Raw genomic sequence first — 19,164 nt, forward strand, 5'->3', positions numbered from 1 at the left:
CAGCTTTCTCATGTTAGATTGAAAAATTATGCTAAAATGTCAAGAGTATCATAAAAACAATGCCCCTGTTACGTATATGAACTTTTAGGTAGCTGAAAGACATGTTGTAAAAACAGCTGGTTAATCAATCATTACTTTGAGCCAGGATTTCATTACAAGTGGAATTGGCAGTCTTGAGAACCAGCAATGGTCTCCTGAGAGATTGAGTATGTACATTTGTTCATGGAGATCAGTATATATTGTGGTTACTATGTGGTTAGTGAGTAGTGTAGTTTGTTTACATGTAAATTGTTTGTATGTACATTTCACAGGGGTAGATGGGGGTCTACTGGATAAAATTTGTGTGGATGAATAATCAGTTTTGTGTCCAGTTACTGTGTTCTGTATGTAACAGAAACATGAATAGTTTAAGTATGTTTTCAACTATGTTTACATTAAAATTTTTGTTGAATTGAAGTAACTGAGTGATGGCTTTATCATCAAGTATTGTACTAAGAAGCAACATAGCAGCAAGTGTGAAGAGCATGAAAAACAGAACACAGCGCCCTCAAGTGGCACATTGTTGAAGACTGATCTGGGTAAAACTGTAATGTACAACCAATGTCACCGGAATTTTTATAAAAAATTTCTATAATTTCTAGCTAGAGAAAAAAACATTACAATTTGTCATCATTGATGTACAAAAAATGTAAAGAAAAGTATTGATGGCTGGTGATGACAAGAACTCAAGTTGTTTGGTTTATGCCAGCTGCTTAATTAAGTGGAAAGGTATGCACTGTTGACCTATCACGTATACTACATACTTGTGTAATTCAAAGTCTGTTGTACAATCAAACGATGGTATGTTATTTCATAAAGCTCACAAATTATTTTTAAAAATCATTATCAACAAGTTAAAGGTGAATATCTCCAGCTAAGTCTACATGTCTTTGACAGCACACAGGAATATGTCTGCCAAAACTTTGATGAAGTGATCAAGTCATGTGGTTTGCTAGACACTGTTTTTTTTGTGCCATGTGGTTTGCGGTCCATCCATTTGTTAGTGTATGAGTAGTATTGGACATCCGGTGTCTGTGTCGATAGATTGACATGTGAAGTCATTTAGAGGTCATGTTTTCAGATCATTGCAAATTCAACAAATCGTGGCAGGTTTTATAAACATTGGCAATCTGGCCACTAGGTTTTGTCATGAGGAAGTGAGTTTGAAGCAGACTTGGCTAATGTAAAACAGATGTATATCCCCCTCACATCAAAATTGGGGTTATCTCACTTTCAGTCTGAATGAGCGTCTTTGTCCTTCACAAGTTTAGACACAACATATCAAATTTTGACCCATATTGAAAGTTCAGTCAATTTTTTTCAAAATTTTGTAAAAGGGACAGAAATGTCAAAAGTTTGTTTGGTGTTTTTTGTAGCTTTTAAATGCAAATGTTCTAAAATTGACTAAAAATCTTCAGATCTCAAACTCTACATAGTTTCTTCTCCATATACCACAATTGTAATGTTTTGTTGTACCTGATGGGTACAATATATTCCTGAATCTCAAATGAAAATGATCGCATATCTTTATATCCTGTCTATGGACCTTTCTCTGAACTTGCATTGTACACATACTGTCTGTCTGGACAGACTGATATCTGAGTTGGGTGTGTGTTGGTCACGGTAAACAGGCCAATGTCTGTAATACACACCAATGACCTGCACACACAACTTCAAGCGTCACTAAACACTAACTAAATAAATCTCCCGATCATTGTTTGTATCCCAGTGATACATAAACGCAGTACGACACAGAAACTAGTCTTTTGATCAAAGGTTATCACAGCAGCAACAAAGTCTAACCCAAAAATGAAAGGATAAAAATAATCGATAGTCATTAAAGTGACAAGGTCTCTAGAGCAAACAAAGTTGTCAGAGTAATGACAACTGTGTTGTGGTACACAACACATTGTTTTAATCAAAAGACAGCTAGCTGAGTTCTTCAAGACTCCAGACCACATCAAAGCACTTTCCCCGCCAAGAATCATAGGACCAAAATCTTTATTTCTTCTTAAATATTTTTGTAAGTTTCAAGTTAATTTTGGATGCATATTTCAGAGTTGTCCTTTAATAAACAAATCAGTACCAATTTTTTTATTAAAAGTGATTAAAAGTGACTACTTTTATGAAAATTTCCATAAAAATATCCATCCTGTTTTTTCACATATCTTCATTTGAGTCAGGGGAATGCTGGTGGTATAGTTTCACATTCCATATATTTTGGCAATGTCTCACATTTCACTGTAGAAGGTTAGTTGATAAGTGACGTACAGGGTCGGTCTCAGGCAGATTATTTTGACACGGCAATTTCCTACCAATTTTAGTGTAATTTTTGAATTCCAAATGGGTTCTGTCTGTCCATCTGGCCAGCCATGTGCCCGTAGTATATGCAATATCCAATTTCTTTCAAACCTGGCACAAAGGTGACTTGTCATATGGTACATAGGCACATCAATTTGTGAGAGATATGCAAATTTGACCAAATGGTGGTCAGATTTACAGCATAACTCAAAACTGTAATACATTGAGACTCCAAGGAAGTATCTACCCCCTGTTATCATGTTATCATGTACAAACTGTCTTTTAAGACACTGACTGTGCCCTTAACCTTCAGGGTCAATTTTCAAAATCCCGCCATTTCTTGCCTATCAGTATCACAGACACTTCGTCTTATTATTTGTTGCCAATTTCTTTAAAATCATGTCTGCAGATAAATTACACATAGGAGAAGAAAATATAGACTTGGTTTAGTGTTAGTGCTCAGAGAACTTTTACTGAATGGCAGCCATGTTTGGAGTAACAAATTAACATATTGCTGCATAACTCTAAAACTTCAATATATAATCACATGCAAGCTTTCTTGTAAGAAAGTGTCCTTTGCCTCGACCTTGACCTTCTGGGTTAATTATGAAAATCAAGCATTTGTATCATTTATGTGTGGCCAATTTCTTCCAAAATGATGTCTAAAGGTAATGCAGAACAAAAGAAATATACATGTATAAGACATACATTACTTTTGCTGCTCATTTAATGTTTAACTTATAAGTTATAGTGGCCATATTTGTAGTGAATAATAATGATTTACTGCATAACTCAAAAATGTTTATATATGGAGACTACATTCAAGTGTGTATACCTATATTATTAGGTATAAACTTTCTTTTGTAACCTTGACCTTTGACCATGGCCGTCAAGGTCAAGTATCAAAAACCGGCCATATCGAGTCTTGCATATCACACACACTTTATAGTATTTAGGTATACTTTTTTAGGTATTGCCACTAATTTCTTGTAAATCATGTGACCATTCAGTCACACAGAAGTAAAGTGGTGGGGGGGGGGGGGACTGTATGTTCTACGAAGACTTGTTACTTGCTGTTTGGTTTATCTCCAGATAGCAGACACAGTCTCTAGTATATTATGACATAAACCATTAAATTCATCAGAGCATTGCAATTTATAATTTTGTCACTCATTACTGTGTTCAGTGTGCGTGTATTATTTTGAGCTTACTTGAAATATAACTTTCATCACCTTTGCAGTTTCATGCCAAGTTGTAACTTTACCCTTGCCAACACTCTATAACTTGTCAGCAACGCTGGTTTGATCAGTAAGATGGCTTAATTTATATAAGTACCACACAAGATACCTAGTGTAGTTTATGAGACTACTAAAGTGTTTCCTAATTTTCTCACGACTTCAGTACAAAATAGCACATGTGTACCTCTGAAAAGTTCAGATGAAATTATATTGATGAGTCATTGTCAGGGTACAATATCACTGTGATAAGATGGTTTCAGGACATTTTAAGTACTCATTCACAATTACATGGACATGAAACTTTCAAAACTTACAACCTGGTTTAATTCTTGGTACCTGAAATAGAATATTACTGCCAAGGTACATCATAAAAATAACGAACATTCAATTTCTTGGTCAACACCATAACTTCCACTCCACGCGCTTTACATGCATTACTGTAGGTGTGCATGAAAATAAGTCAACCTTCTTGTTCTATTTTGACCCTATAGCATGAAGGAAAAAGCTATTGTGGGTACCTGAGAATTTGGGGAGGGGTGCATCATAAATGAAATACCCCGGTAATAGTTTTAACAGTGATCAAGTAATAGTTCAACTTAAGAGTTGTGGTTTTCAACCGGATAAAATGGAGAGGACTATTTATGGATAATCCCGTGTGTTCTACAGATGCCAGCAAACTGGAACAGAAGAGCACATTTAGAAACTGGAAAAGAAGAAAAACACTTCTTGCAGCTCCCTTGAAACATTGCCAAATATTTTGAAATCCAGCACTCAGTCTCAGCATTACAGAATTAATAGCATGACAAAAGTCATAATATGTATGACGTCAGTTTTTTTTGTAGGCCTGTATGGCCATCTTTACATAGCCACAGGTTATGACCCTCATTCACCACTTTATTTTGCATTCTATGATTGGAATCATAGAAACTTGTGATGAGGTCTAGATGTCACAATGTCACAAGTGGGTGATCTATCAGTGAAATGAGAATATACAAGTGATAACGGATTAACTTAGTTATTTTTATGACTTAATGAAAGAAACAGACTGTTTTGAATTAAGATGTTAATTTTTAGTAGCATAGAATATTAGAATGTGTAATTCCCACACTTATAGTCATGAGTCATACATGTAGATAGTGAAATACTAGTCAAACTTTAACATTTAATCAAAATTATTGTTTTACTACTTTATTTAAAATTCAGGAGTTTTACTAATTTTTCACTTCAAACTTCCCAATAACATTGTGTTTGAGTGTGGTTTTTGTAATAGTCTAGTTCCTGTACAGTATCGTTACCATTAGAAACCATGTTGGTATCCAGACTAGGTTATTGTGGACATGTTACCATAAATGTACCCACGGTTCTAGATGTGTTCAAAGGGTCAGAAGTCACCAAATAAATTCTAGGTCATTCTCTGCCCATATTCTTAACAATTAGCCTATAAAAAAGTGATGATAAATCCACAGATGGTAAAACACTTCCTGTACTGGTCCACAAATATAGTCTGTAAAGCCAGTGGAATAAATTATATTATTTTATTGGCAAGTCCAGCTGACATATTAATCTAACACATACCTACATTCATCAGTTTTAAACATGGGCACTAAACATTGACTGTTTGTTTCTGATTTCAAAAAGTTTATAAATCCGAGTATCATACTTCCCATTACTCAGTCATGTGATAGTCCTGTAATTTTCCCAGCATGCAACTGAACAATGGAAAGTATGAGCTATGTCAGACGTGTGATATATAATCACTATTGTATTTCAGCATAAAGTAATGTGTATGACAGAATAGATCAAGAATTATGAATATGAAGTCATAAATTTCTAAATTGGTTGACAACAACATCACATTTCAAGTGTAATTTGAGAAAACCAAATGGAAGTTGAGAAGGATTAGTTACATTCATGTGACCTTTGTATGCAGACACAATAATGTGTTTGATTTGTTCGTTGGAATTTCATAATTAGCTTTTTAATCAAGAATAGCAAGAGATGTCTAAGACTTGAATTAAGACAGTTTGCATCAGTGGTGTTATCCAAGTAGGTGTCCATCGCAGCATGTATTGAAAAGTATGTAGTCCTGAATGAGACAAGTGTTGTGTTACTGAGGCTTCTTTTGTCGGCTTTCTATGAATCAACTACTGATTACTTCGTGCAGAAAATACAGATCTCAGAAATGTGCCAGGATTGAGGAGACTATCTTGGAGAGAATCTCAGGAATTCTCCAGTAAATATTAAAAGTCAAGAAGGCAAGGTGAACAATATGAAAACAGCATTTGGACGATGGTTATTTTATTCAAAATGTGTCAGGAAATGTCAGGAAACTATGTGCATGTATTCATACTTGTATCTCAGATGTTAAGAATTCCTATGTTTGTACAATTTTTACACACGATTTAAGTTTAAAGAATCAATATGATTTCATTCCCAACCCCGATTTTTAGTTTCTTTCTGGTTACTGATGGGTTTGGGTGATTTTCGAAAAGGTCAAAATTGTGATCACGCTGTCAAGTTTTAAATGAAAACACCAGAATTCAAGTTGACACATACCCTATAGCAATCAACATGGCTGACAGTACAGTAACATTTTTAGAGATGCATGCCATAGGTATTTAGTGTCAGACAAAAAAGGTCAAGAAACTGTATGGCATCAGTGTGACGTTCTTGCAAGTTTTCTCTCAGTTGACAGTGCTATTTGTGCATGTATGGGTGATTTCACATGGTATTTCACTTCCTATAAAGACTGCAATGTCTATCAAGAGTCTCCGTTTCAGAAGGAATATATGAGACATACCAATTTACATGTAAAGAAATAGCCTAAAATACACTACCTAAAGTAGCAGAAAAAAAGCAGTTGTCCTAGTGTTAAAAAAATGAAACCATTTCAAACATCCACCATTTCATAAATCAATGTTTTTCTAATATTATAGTACAGAATATATAATGCAATATGAATGAGGAAGAGTCTGAATTTGTTAAGTTACTAAATAATTCAGTTTGACTACAGTAAAAGTCATCTAACTGATCATATTGACTTTTGAACTAAAAGATTTACAATATAACATTGCATTGTGTGTAAACAGTAGAGAAAAGCAGCAAACCCTTGATTTTTAGTCATTTGTCAGACACAGTGACTATCTCTTGTAAGGATACATCTGGAGGTTCATTTCCTGCTTCCCATGTTGCCTAGGTAACTATTAGCTTATCTTGATGGTCCCAGTTGGAGAGTCAAACTTGATTCATTTCCGGTTTCTGATCAAAATGCCATTTCTATTGTGTTGGATTTAATATATTATCACTCAGTCTAAAAGTTTTAAATATAATTAAGCATACTACTTTTATGATTATTTAACGTATTATTCAAGATTTCATTATTTTATAAATTCTCTTTTGTCAACAATGCAATCAGGAGCAGCTGTTATGAATCAAATTGGTTTAAAAACATAGATCTTAGCAGAAGATAAATACACAAATAGAATATAGTTGTACTCTTTGATCACAAATGCAGATATATTCATAAACGGCAGTAGTGTCACATGACGTGGGGGATGTATTTAACATCCTTATCCCGTTGCTTTTCCTTAGGCCACTGACAGGAAAATGTTTGACATCTATCTGGAAGTATGTATGTTATTCTAGGGCCTATAATGCTCACAGTGTGAGATAGTGAGCAAGACTGCCAGCCGTTTCCATATTTAGCACTTTTGCCAAGTCATGTGTCCAGCTATCATTACATGTTTATTTTCCCTTCATACGAAGACTGAGACTCTATAACAAATAGCATAATCAGACACAGACCAAGCGCTCTCTCTGTCTGTCTCTTCATTGACATTATATACTTCTTTTATTACGGGGACCAGAATTTTCAAGATTTCATCAATGATGGCGGTAAGTTTTAAACATTGTATTATGTATTACCTAAGCAATCACTTTTAACAACTGCTATATATATTGTTGCTCATCACCGTCATTGTAATTGCCAAGTAGGGACTGGTAGAAGTTATAGCTTTATGTGACCAGGAGAAGCAGTTGGTCATTTGTGTTTTCACGTTAAACAGCTGGAGTGGCCAGTGTGAACACAGTTTACTTCTTTCTTTTTTTATGGATCAATATGTCATTCTCTTGAAGCTGTATAGTATGTAGTATTTTGTAGGAGATCTTATTGACTTTTAACCCACAGTGAAATGGCTATTAATCATGTCAAACATGACACATCCACAATGCCGATCTCATGATCTTGGCTCACATTCCGTAAGCACTGGACATCATATCAATAGTTTCCCCCAGACCCAACATACAATGGAAGACATCTGAGAACATCAAGGAAATTCTGTACAGGCTCAAAATCTAATCTGGGTGACTGCACGTTTCATTCATATATTTAGTTAGGTATAACTTTTCAAAAACTGCGGATGCTGTTGTTGTTGTGATAGGTCTTCTGTGTATTTCGTGTGTACGTCCATAGCCTGTTTACAGTGCTTTCGAGATGCATCGTTAGCTGGTTGTACCTCCTAGCCTTCGTACGAGGGTTAACAATAATCTCAACAGCGCTGTAAATAGGCTATTACACCCATAACTCAGAATCTCAAATTCATCTGAAGTTATATACTAAACAGAGGCGGTTGGTCTCATTCGTCTTATCGGAAGTCCATGATGTGAACATAGAATATAAGCATTAGACGTTGGAGAGAACGATTAAATGTTGATAACTGGGGATAGACAGTCTGTTTATATCTTGGAAGTGATACGTTTATAGTGCTTGGAGTAAGTTTGAATTTGTTGGAGGGTTGTCTCATTTTGATAAGCTGCTTGGTTGTACCAATCACAGTATTAAGTCAGGTTATCCTCAAGTTGCATTGGCTGTATACATGTATAATTGAAGTAAACTTTCCTAGCAGATTTGTTACATCATAACACAATGATACGGTGTATATTCATGATGTTTATGAATAATGTGGAAATTGTGTGTGTCGATATATATCCTTGGCATATGATGCGATCAAAATTATGAACAGAATTACGAGAACAAAATAATGTTTGGTTGTAGTTTCCCAAATTTTAGTAAGGAAATATAAACTTTATGAGTATGCTGGGTGTCAAAGTACTTCTGGAGTAAAAGAACTTCTCACTATTATTAGTTACTCTGATAACTGTAAGATCATAGTTTATGTCCTTTGTGTCTTTTGTTTTCTTGAAACAGTAATGTTCCATTAGTGACACAGTTGGCAAATTTCAGTATCATCACCTTGAAAGCCGTTACATGTAAAAAAAAATATTGACTGCAGAGAGGTACTCATCCTTTGTATAATTGATATGGCTGCCTTAGAGCTAGACAGAAATAAACATGTCAAATAAAAGTGAGTGAAATTAATAGCATAATAATTATGCGAGGTCAGAGACATTGGAGAAGGGAGATGCTAATGGATACCATGACATTCCTGCAGTATGTGAAGTCATTTGTAAGGTGAAATAAAGACCTCATTAACTTGTCTCTGTTTTAATCATCAACTCTGTGGAGGGAGAAATCGAGCACATCTTATTGAGTGTCAAGGAACTGCTGGGTTCATGCATATAAGTAGCAGTTAAACAGAACACTTGGTGTCCCAGATGCTGCCATTGGGAAAAGACATCAGATGGTAACTGGATTGGCAAATTGGAAATTAGTGAAGTCAGAATTGATAGGGGCTGTTCAATACTGAACATCATCCCTGTGGTATTGATTTTGGTCGTCCCAGCCGGTTATAACTGTAGTTGCTATTTGGGTGCAGATTACTAGGAAAGAGAATCTGACATCTCTCTGCATGGACTCCTTAATCCTGTCAAATTAACTCGAATTTTAAACATCTCCCAGCCAACCCGCTGTTGACTTCCGATTACACCCAACAGAGATTGATAAAACAATACTTGGAAGTGAGGGTCAGTGTATCTTCAACAGTTTGCAATGGCTAACGTTAGCACCATTACTGTCGGCATGTCGGAGAAAGAACTGAAATTGACACATTCACCATTGGCTGTAAGTATTGTTCAATATTTCTGATCGTGATTTTGAAGCTGAGGGTGTCAAGTTTTGAAGAAGAAATGGTTGATAGTGTCAAATCTCTTTGTTCCATGAGACAGCATGGGTGTGCTTGTTTCGTTGTGATTTCATGGCAGCGGAGGGATAGTTTACATGTGATAGTGTGTGTGGCTTAGAGATAAGAGAGAGAGAGTCAGTTTATAGGAAAGAGAAAGGTCAGGCTGTCACTGATAAGCCTGTGTATTGTACAGTTTACTTGATCCGTTGAGCTTTCATTCTTCATTTACAGGAAATTGTGATCTTTCTTTGCTCACTCTCACATGATGGAGAGGTTTATCCATCATAATAAGTTTTGCTATGCCATGAACAATCAGTTTCCTGCTTTGTGAAAGGCAAGGAAATAGGTATACGGAAGTGTTGTTGTTTCATTTAACAGGAATATGTAGTAACTTATAAGTATGGAACCCTGTCTTATTTCTGTTTATATCTTAAAACTTAGATTAGACTTCATCATTGTTGAACAGAAGCAATTATACACAAAATAATTCAACCCAGATTTATCTCAAAATGCACACTTCACAAAGTGTTTCTCAGTGGCCATTTTTCATGAAGTCTTTCTTTTCTATAATTTGCATTTGTTAAATTTAGCTGTGCAAAGTTCTACAAAAAGAGAAAATTAAATTTGCAACATTCAATTTTCAAATTTTGTTCGTCTCCTGTTAACGTAAAACTAAAAGGGTTAGAGTGTGGTTTGGCGGCCATGTTGAATCCAAGTATGGGAAAAAGTTTAGAGTGTACTTTTCATGCCATTGTAAACTCTTAGTAGTAACTCTCCGATTTTGCTCTGTGATATTTATGTGATCTGACATATCTTTATTATGTGTGAAGTCTGTAGTCTTCTATTGTTGATGGATATAAACAAAGATGAGAAAGTTTATTACATTAGTAGTCTATCAGGGTCTATGTGGTGTGATAATATTTGTAGACGTTTTAGGCAGCATCAGTAAACTGGCTGATAAAACAATTTGTAACTACGGCAGTGGCCATGATGATTACTTACATCTTTCTTTTGTCGGAAAACTTTAATATATTCAGTATACAGAGACAAGATGATGAAAACAAGTATGCCTTATGTTATCTCATTGTCATTCATGACTTTTGCTACGAATATTAATGAGGTTTATATCGCATTCCAATTGAAGTCAAATTTGTCATACAACTTTTCCAAATTCAGGTAATTTACAGCTTCTTATCACTAATTTCCTAGATCAATCAGACTATGATTTGTACTAGGACTAGATAACTAAATATGAAGACACTCAGGATGGACAGACTTTGATAAGCTGACCATCCATCACTTGACTGTGTCATGGGAGTAAAATAGAAACGGTCCATCAAAAGTCGGTGAAAATCCATGCGACTAAAAGAGAGGCAGATGTTTGCAATTTCATATGCATCATTTATCATGTTTTAGATGGTTAGTCATCAAAAAAGCAAATTGAATGTTTCCAGGTACCCAACACCTGCAGTCCAACAAGAGATGCACACTAAAGGGACATCAGTTGTACCGCCTATAAATGTATGATGGCAGTTTGTGTCTCAGTAGGTGGATCATCAGTAGCACAAAATTATATATGAAGCCTGATGGATCAGTTTCTCATAGCTGAATTTCTGTATTCCCAGCTGATTGTGTTTCTTTGAATGTTTTATATATGTGAATTTAAATGTACACAGTAAGTCTTTGAGTACAAATTGGCAATATATATCACATAGCTGTATTTCCTTGTCATATAATTATGTTACATTAGCATTTACTGATAATTTTGTCATTTTAGAAATTGTTTACTTCTTCACAATATACTCACATCAAAAAATATTTACACATTGTTCAGAAAGTATTCTTTGTCCTTCCACACTGTTTAACTAACACCACAAAATGTCATTGGTTGTGAAACTCTTTGCTCATGCCTACTCTCCAAACACCAAGAAATGATATTAGTTCAGAAAGTCTTCACCAATCCACAATACTATAAAAACAAGAAATGTCATTGGTTGTTCACCAATTGGGTCCACAATGCTAAACTAAGAAATTACATTAGTTCAGAAAGTGTTCACCAAGCCACAATGCTAAACCAAGAAAGGGGATCAGAAAGTGTTCACATGACCTCACTGTCATCATCAAGAAATGTCATTGGTTTACAAAGTTTTCCCCTGGCCACATTGTCATGGACTAGGAAATGTCATTGGTTCCAAAACGGTTCACTACCTGTCCACACTGTCAGCATCAAGAAATGTCATTGGTTCAGAAAATATTTACCTGACAATCCACACTGTCAGCATCAAGAAATGTCATTGGTCAATGGTTCACAAAGTTTTCACCTGTACACATAATGATAATACCAAGAAATATGATCCGATTGGTTCAAATACTGTTCACCTAACCACATTCCAAACAGCAAGACATATCATTTGGTAAAAAAAAGTGTTCACATTTCCAAAATACATTGAAAGCATATCTTCAACTAAACTCAATTCACAAAATTAACAGGAAGGTTGTACGAAATAATATCTTGCAGTGTGATATAAAATAATTATAGATATGTAGATAAGAAGTTGATGTAAAAAAATGTTGACATAACACTGACAACAGTAGTCAGCAGATTGTTTTGTTCCAAAGTGATAATAATACTGGGTATAAGCTGTGACCACTATAGTGGTCTGAGATTATAAGCAGTGTTTTGGCAGTTGTTCAGTGTGAATTGTTTTGATCTTTGGAATTTACTAACAGTGTTTTAACTAAGGATTAAAACTATGTATACATGTCCCCAGCTGTTCTAAAACTCTTTGATACACAGGAAAACATTGGGTTTTTTTTTTACACATTTTAGCATACACTCACAATTTCTGTTCTTGACCTTTGACATGTTGTGCCACCCAGCTCAGGGGAGATGAATAGAAGTAAAGATAAATCAGCCATACAGATACAAATAGTGCCAACTTTTACTTAAAATTTAGGATAGCAAAAGTGTTGTTATAATTCACGCCAGTCAGTAGAAAGCATGTACTGATGATGCACAGTATATCAGATCTGCAACATGAACAGAATATAGAACTATGGTTTGCCCCTAGAATACTTCCATGGCTGCACACATTTGGCAGTTATTTGTAGACACTGACATACCAGACCTTTTGATCTCTGATATCCTCTGAGGTATGTGCAAAGTAACCTTCCCTTTTAAAGCTCCCTGCAAGCAAGATAGAAATGGAAATGCTTACCACTGTCAGTTTAGTTTTGGTACATTTAAAGAGTTGTTATCAAATACTTGATATGAATCATTCCATAGCTATGTAGAATAGTATATAGGGGTCACTGAGTTTATTCCATCATGTCAACCACAATGAATCTTGTACAGAAAACTTTCTAGTACTTAGGTTTTAGCTGTCTGTCATTTGTGTGTGATTGTCTTTATATATATGTGTGTGTGTACCGATGTGTGTGCATGTCTGATGTATACTGTATAATAGTGTGTGTGTGTATGCATATGAAAACAACAACATTGCTGTAATACAGTACTGAAAATTTAAAGTCTTTGTTATGGTCGAAATTTCATAATATTACCCATTATTTATAAGAAGTATGGAGGTGGGGGGGGGGGGGCAGAAATGTTGATGATATTGAAATTATTCACATACTGAATTCTACTCACTAACAGTTATCCCTTCACCCCTATGCTATATGGTTGAACCCAATGATTTCAATGGTAAAGCTGGACTTGTATACAGGAAATTAGGGGTGAAAGGGTTAATAATTATGAGACAGAGACTTGGTATAGGAAGATTTCACTTTACTGAAAGTGACGTGCGTTTGGAAATCTGAATGCCTTGGCTTGAATCTATACAAAACATACTATGCTCAAATTAGAAATTTGTTGGAATTCATATATTTATATGACAGCGTTTGAAAATATGTTCACCAAAACCGTGATAAGGGTTGTTAGGTTTGAAATCTGTATAGAGAGTTGGCAGTGTTAGTGTATATATATGAAAATCAATTAAAATAATTTATATTGAGAGATAGGCACAATCTGTCACAAACATCTGATGGTGAAGGTATTAGTGTAATATGGTATTACTGTATCTTCCTCCTGATAGACTTATTTCAATCTGATGCTATTAACGGCTTCAAGACTGACAGATTTTCAGAGCAGTCTTGTCAGAAATAAAGCTGAGATATCCGTAAAATCAATGGAGTTTATAGTCCATGACACAAGCAAACTTCTAACAATATGTCAGTTTCCCTTCGTTCTAGAAGATCTGTAAATTGGTGCTGTTCACTCTTGACTGTAGAGGGCGCTGTTTTTTCCAGCAACTTGCTTGTGCAGTTATTTTTTCAGGCCATAGATATTAGTTTAAATGCATAGCAATTTATTTTGATTTATTGCTTGTCACCATTCTCATTCACCTCTCAGTGAAGGTAATTAAGTTTGTTTTCACCAAGTGTATATATGGTTGAAAAGAAAATATTGAGGGCTGTTGGATGGTGAAATTAGTTCCTTGGAATATGGTAATTAAGACAGAGTGCTTTTCACTGTTTTTTTCAATTGTTTTGTATATAAACATGCGCCTGTGTATACACTGCTATTTTGTAGTGTGTGGTTGCATCAGTCATTTCATGGCTTTCATCCACTGATGGGATTCAGGCATGGAACTCTGCATCAGTTTGTATCATATGGTCTAGATATATTTTGTATGTATGACGCCATCCAGGCAGTTGCTGTGTTTTCAAAGTGGAACTGAAGACTTAATTCATTTTATCGCATGCTCAGTCAAGCTTTACATGTTCCAATCTTGAACAATCCACTGATATGACACAAAATTGAAAGCTTGTTCAAGTCCAATGGTTTACTTGATCCCCATGCATTGACATTTAATGACCTATCATTCTCACTGCATAAATTTAAAGGAAGTTGGAACTGTTGTGAATATTTATTACCATTTAAATGACAAAACTTAAACCTAGTTTCTGAAGTTTAAAAGAAATATTCTGTTAAACTTGAATTTCTTTTTATAAAATGGATATTGATACTCGATAATGGCAAAATAAAGTTTTCAAGTAAATTATCTGAGATATAAAGGCAGATTTAACAAATTGATGTTCCCGAGTTGTATCAATTCAGATACTCTAAACCTTAAGTAGAGATATTAATATTTGTTGAACGTGGCAAATTATTTTAAATGTACCAAAGGTTCATAGAGAAATAATATTTTGACAAGGCCGTGGCAGACTGACTAGTAATTAGAAGTCTTACTACAGGTGGAGTATTATATTATTAATAGCATCACTGTAGGGGGTTACATCTATTCATTTCCATGGCAACATTTAGAAGGATATGCCCACTTAAATGCCATGAGACTTAAATACTTGCCAATTATTGATGGGTGTGAAATATCAAAGTTAATAAATGGTTTAGAATAGTAATATTTTGTGTAATTATTTTTGAAATTCTGACTTGTGTATATATGTATGTGGCAATACTGGTATTAGGAGGTAAGCCTTGTATGCAATTCATTAGAATGCAGATGTTTGGGGTAGGGGGAGGGGGAGGGGTAATAAGGAAATTCCTGTACTCAGATATTCCATACTATGTACTTTAGTCTATAGATTTCCTTTCTACAAATTGACATATTTTGAGCATTTGTAAAATGATGTATATATGTCTGTGTCTGTACTAACAGGTGGATGATTGTTGTAATAGCAAAGTCAGAAAATAATTTTCCTAATTCATTCATGTTGTTGATTAATACAAAGTAGTCATCGGGGGGGGGGGGGGGGGGGGGGGGGGCATGATAAATTGTATATGCTTTATACCTGGCAATTGCAACTGTGTACACAGTTCTCACTAATATATAACCCCCCATATGGTGTCATTTAATGATGAAATCTTTCACTTTCATACGAATATTCCCTAAATACAGTGATGTCGAGAAATGACAAAGTGGTTACTTCTATTTCAATATTCGTATCTGGGAGTAATGGTAAAGTGTGATTACAACTAAAAGCCTTCTGGAGATAGGAGACAATCTCACCTCGGCAGAGTTTTTTTGATGTGGAAATTGAAAGCTCAGGGGCATCAGAATTGGGAAAGAAAAGGCTAGAACAGTGATTGCATGAAAGGGCAGCTCTCTGTCAGTAGCGGTAAAATGTTTATCGAAAGCCAAGGCATGCTTTTGACATGTGTCGTGTGTGGTTCGTCAGCTGATGTTTTCTCCTCTTTTGTATAATGTTGGAAGCTAAAAATGAAATTGGGAATACGAATCGACATGAACAGATGTTGATAATGTCTATCTGTATTTGATAGGAATTTCCAATCTATATCAGTATGCTGTGATAATAGTGGAACAAGTAATATAGAAAATACTAGTATATATGTGTTCATGTATTCAAACCGTATTGCAGTTTTGCAGACTTACAAATCAAATATTTCAACCGAAGTTTTTAATTTTGTTATATTTGTATTCCGTCAAAGTTTGTAAACTGTAATGCAAAACATTCCTCCAAATCAATATGAATTCTTATATCTTTAAGAAAGTCATTATGTTCTGGTGTAAAATGCAATGGTAAAATGACTCTTGTATACAAATGGCTGCTAATTTGCATATTGCACAACATGGCTGCCAATTTACATATTTATTACATGACATGAAAGTAAATTTGCATATTCGTAACACAAAATGGCTGTCAATTTGTATATGTAGTACACAACATGGCTGCCATGTGCTTAGTAATTCACAATTTGTTTTTCAGTGATGGACAAGGATGAGTCATGTTCTACCTTTTAGAACTGCCGCCTTCATTATTTTAATATCATTGCAATTCCTAATTCTTAATACAACAGATCAATATAAGTTTATACAGAAACTGTGTATTTAATAAGTCTGAGAAAAACTGCAGCTTTAATAAAATCTTCCACAAAATCAATTCATAAAGGTGCAATGTCGTTGATATTATTGACAATCTTCTCAGACATTATAAAGTGAATGGTGCATTGACAACATACATGAAGGTTTCAGTCCTAGTTTTCAATGCTTGGGATTATTTCAGCTTATGTAAACACTTTATTTATGTGATATACAAAGTGACTATTTTTACCAAAGCTTTAAACTCTAACCTTTGCAAACTTATGACGATTATAGATTTTTCAAATTGTATGGAAACAATATTGATTCGGAATCAAAATTTGTTTCATGTAGCAGAAATATGCTGTTACAGATAGAATTTTTAACATCAGGAAATTTTCAACCTTTAAAAAAATCAATGTTAAATTTAGATTTTGATTGTCAATACTTGCTTTTATAATTATATCCTTGTTAAAGTTCTATTGTTTAAATGTAAAACACTGAATTTAAAATTATTTTTGTCAGTATTGTCAAATTTTTAGTGAATTATGTATGATTCACATTGTCAATATTTGGTTTGGATTTATATTGTGATTCATCATAGTGTTTATATATTTTTAGAGACAGTCTTTCAAATGAAGCCATTTCAGCATCTGTTAATTATTCAGTTATTGAAAAATGTTGGTTTCAATTGTCAATATTTGCTGTGAGGTACTAGTACAATAATATGTATGTCATGTATGCAACCATTTAATCTATCATCGTCCCTGGCTAGGTTTTATTGACAGAATTGGAAAAGTGACGTATCACAGCAAGTGATCACCACTCATTCTTTAGAAAGAAGAGTTGTAACTTGTACTAGAGTTGATTGAAGGAATTTAATTTTAGGTGATAATAATGAAGTAAGTTGGATACCTTACACTATGTAATCCATTTTCTGATGGTAGGAAGCGACAGACAGTTTCTTCCCTTATCCAGTGTCACTGCCTCAGGTCAAATTGATGTTCCAATCTAAGCATTGTGATTTTATTGATTCATACTGGAAACTCTTTAATGGAAGAAGTTGTGGCATTTGTCGACTTTATACCCAAAGTAATATTGCACGCATCCATGTCTAGATGGAAAAGTTGTTTGTTGTGAAAATGAGGTGGGAGTATATGTAGCAAGGCTGGTATGATTGGCACAAAAGGGAAACCAGAAAACAAAATTGATATAATAATGATCATAAAGCTAGGGAGGACTGAGACACCCATCTTGATGTTGATGAGTAGTCTGTTGTGCGCAGCTCAGGTAATCATCAACCAAGCAGAGTAATTGAAGCAGTTATGCTATTAGTCTGCTAATCAATTTGCCTTTGTAGATGGCCAGCTTTCCAGCAGTTTACATTCAATGCATTGTGAGTGAAATTGAGGTTAGGAGAGGACTGGTGGCTCTCACTTCGGAGTGATTGATACCATCCCAGTTACTGTTTATCCTTATTACTCTTTGGACAATTTCTTACTTGTCTGTGTCTTTTTGCTGGCTTGTCACACAACTTGAGTCAAGACAGATGTTTTCCAAGAAGAATCTTAAACTGTTAAAAAGTCTGCTGAATGGGAAAAAAGATCAGCAAGGTGGGACTAGCAATCTCCCGATGCTGTCTTCCTTAACCGTCTATCCTGACGCCCTTGTACAGTTGATTGTATGGAAGAACCTAATGAAGGTAATAATAACTCCATTCACAAATTCAGCCTCATGGTGTTGTTCAAATTTTAAATTCAGTGGAAAATGTACCTCCTGTGTAATCTTTCTGTCATATTTTATACTAGTAGCGTGAAACAAGTTATAATATAAAAATGGTAGAGCTATCAGTTCAACGATCACAGCAGTGAGTCAGCTATGCCACCACCACCCACAAATTGCCATATGTTTATCACTCTTTCTGCTAGACTGAGTTACATGTAAATTGTAATGAGATTTTGGTACCAAATATGCTGTGACTCCAACATCCAAACATCTAATCTTTACCACCATATTTCTTGTATTAGAGAACAAGGAGAGTCATGTGTGCAAGCCTGACAATAGTGTTGGCATGGCAACCATACTCTGTATGTCATTATAGCTAAAATGTCAGGGAGATTGTTATTTTTACATCAGGAAGTGTAATTCATAGAAAATTGAAATATTACCAGTGTAAAATATTTCACATATAAAATGAGTATACATGACTGAGTGTGTTTGAGTGCATACCATATATGTTACAACACATTTTATACATTGCTTTCCTCATCCATTAGTAGTCATAGTTGAATAAAAGCACGTTAAAGTAGAGTAGTTTAAATTAGATTAAATGACGTCTTCTCATTGGTTTCATTCTAATAAAGCTTCAATACATTTTGTACATTTCATATATCAGTATTATTCAAATCTATTCTGACTTACAGATGGTATGCGTCATCCGATTACAAGTAGTCTCTGGTGTTTCCATGGTATTCATAGATAGCAACGTTTAAAGATTATTCTCTGTATATTCATAGAGTGATGTATAGGTACATACACCAAAGATGAAATGATATGAAGGAATTAAACTTGTCCCTCAGCTGACACATTTTTTTTGTCAAGTTCAACTTTTAATTGTTGTCACATCATATCTGTATGTACAGGTTCAAGATTTTTGTAAGAATATTA

The 19,164-nt window shown here is 34.7% G+C and overlaps 1 protein-coding gene across 7 annotated transcripts in view; it reads left to right on the forward strand.

The window, feature by feature from the left end:
- Positions 1 to 19,164, forward strand: part of LOC144435760 (RNA binding protein fox-1 homolog 3-like) — a 102,430-nt gene that overhangs the window by 37,782 nt on the left and 45,484 nt on the right. Inside the window, exon 1 of one of the 7 annotated variants that reach the window (XM_078124382.1) lies at positions 7,160 to 7,472. The exons of 4 other annotated variants lie outside the window; for them this stretch is intronic. In XM_078124382.1, coding sequence (XP_077980508.1) covers positions 7,464 to 7,472 — 9 coding nt within the window. In that variant the 5' untranslated portion in view covers positions 7,160 to 7,463. Of the gene's footprint in view, positions 1 to 7,159; positions 7,473 to 9,150; positions 9,598 to 18,018; positions 18,200 to 19,164 lie in introns of those variants that run through there. 2 more of the 7 variants (XM_078124381.1, XM_078124379.1) reach the window with 2 other exon arrangements.

This window comes from Glandiceps talaboti, chromosome 5, assembly GCF_964340395.1.
Source record: "Glandiceps talaboti chromosome 5, keGlaTala1.1, whole genome shotgun sequence".
Classification (NCBI taxonomy): domain Eukaryota; kingdom Metazoa; phylum Hemichordata; class Enteropneusta; family Spengelidae; genus Glandiceps; species Glandiceps talaboti.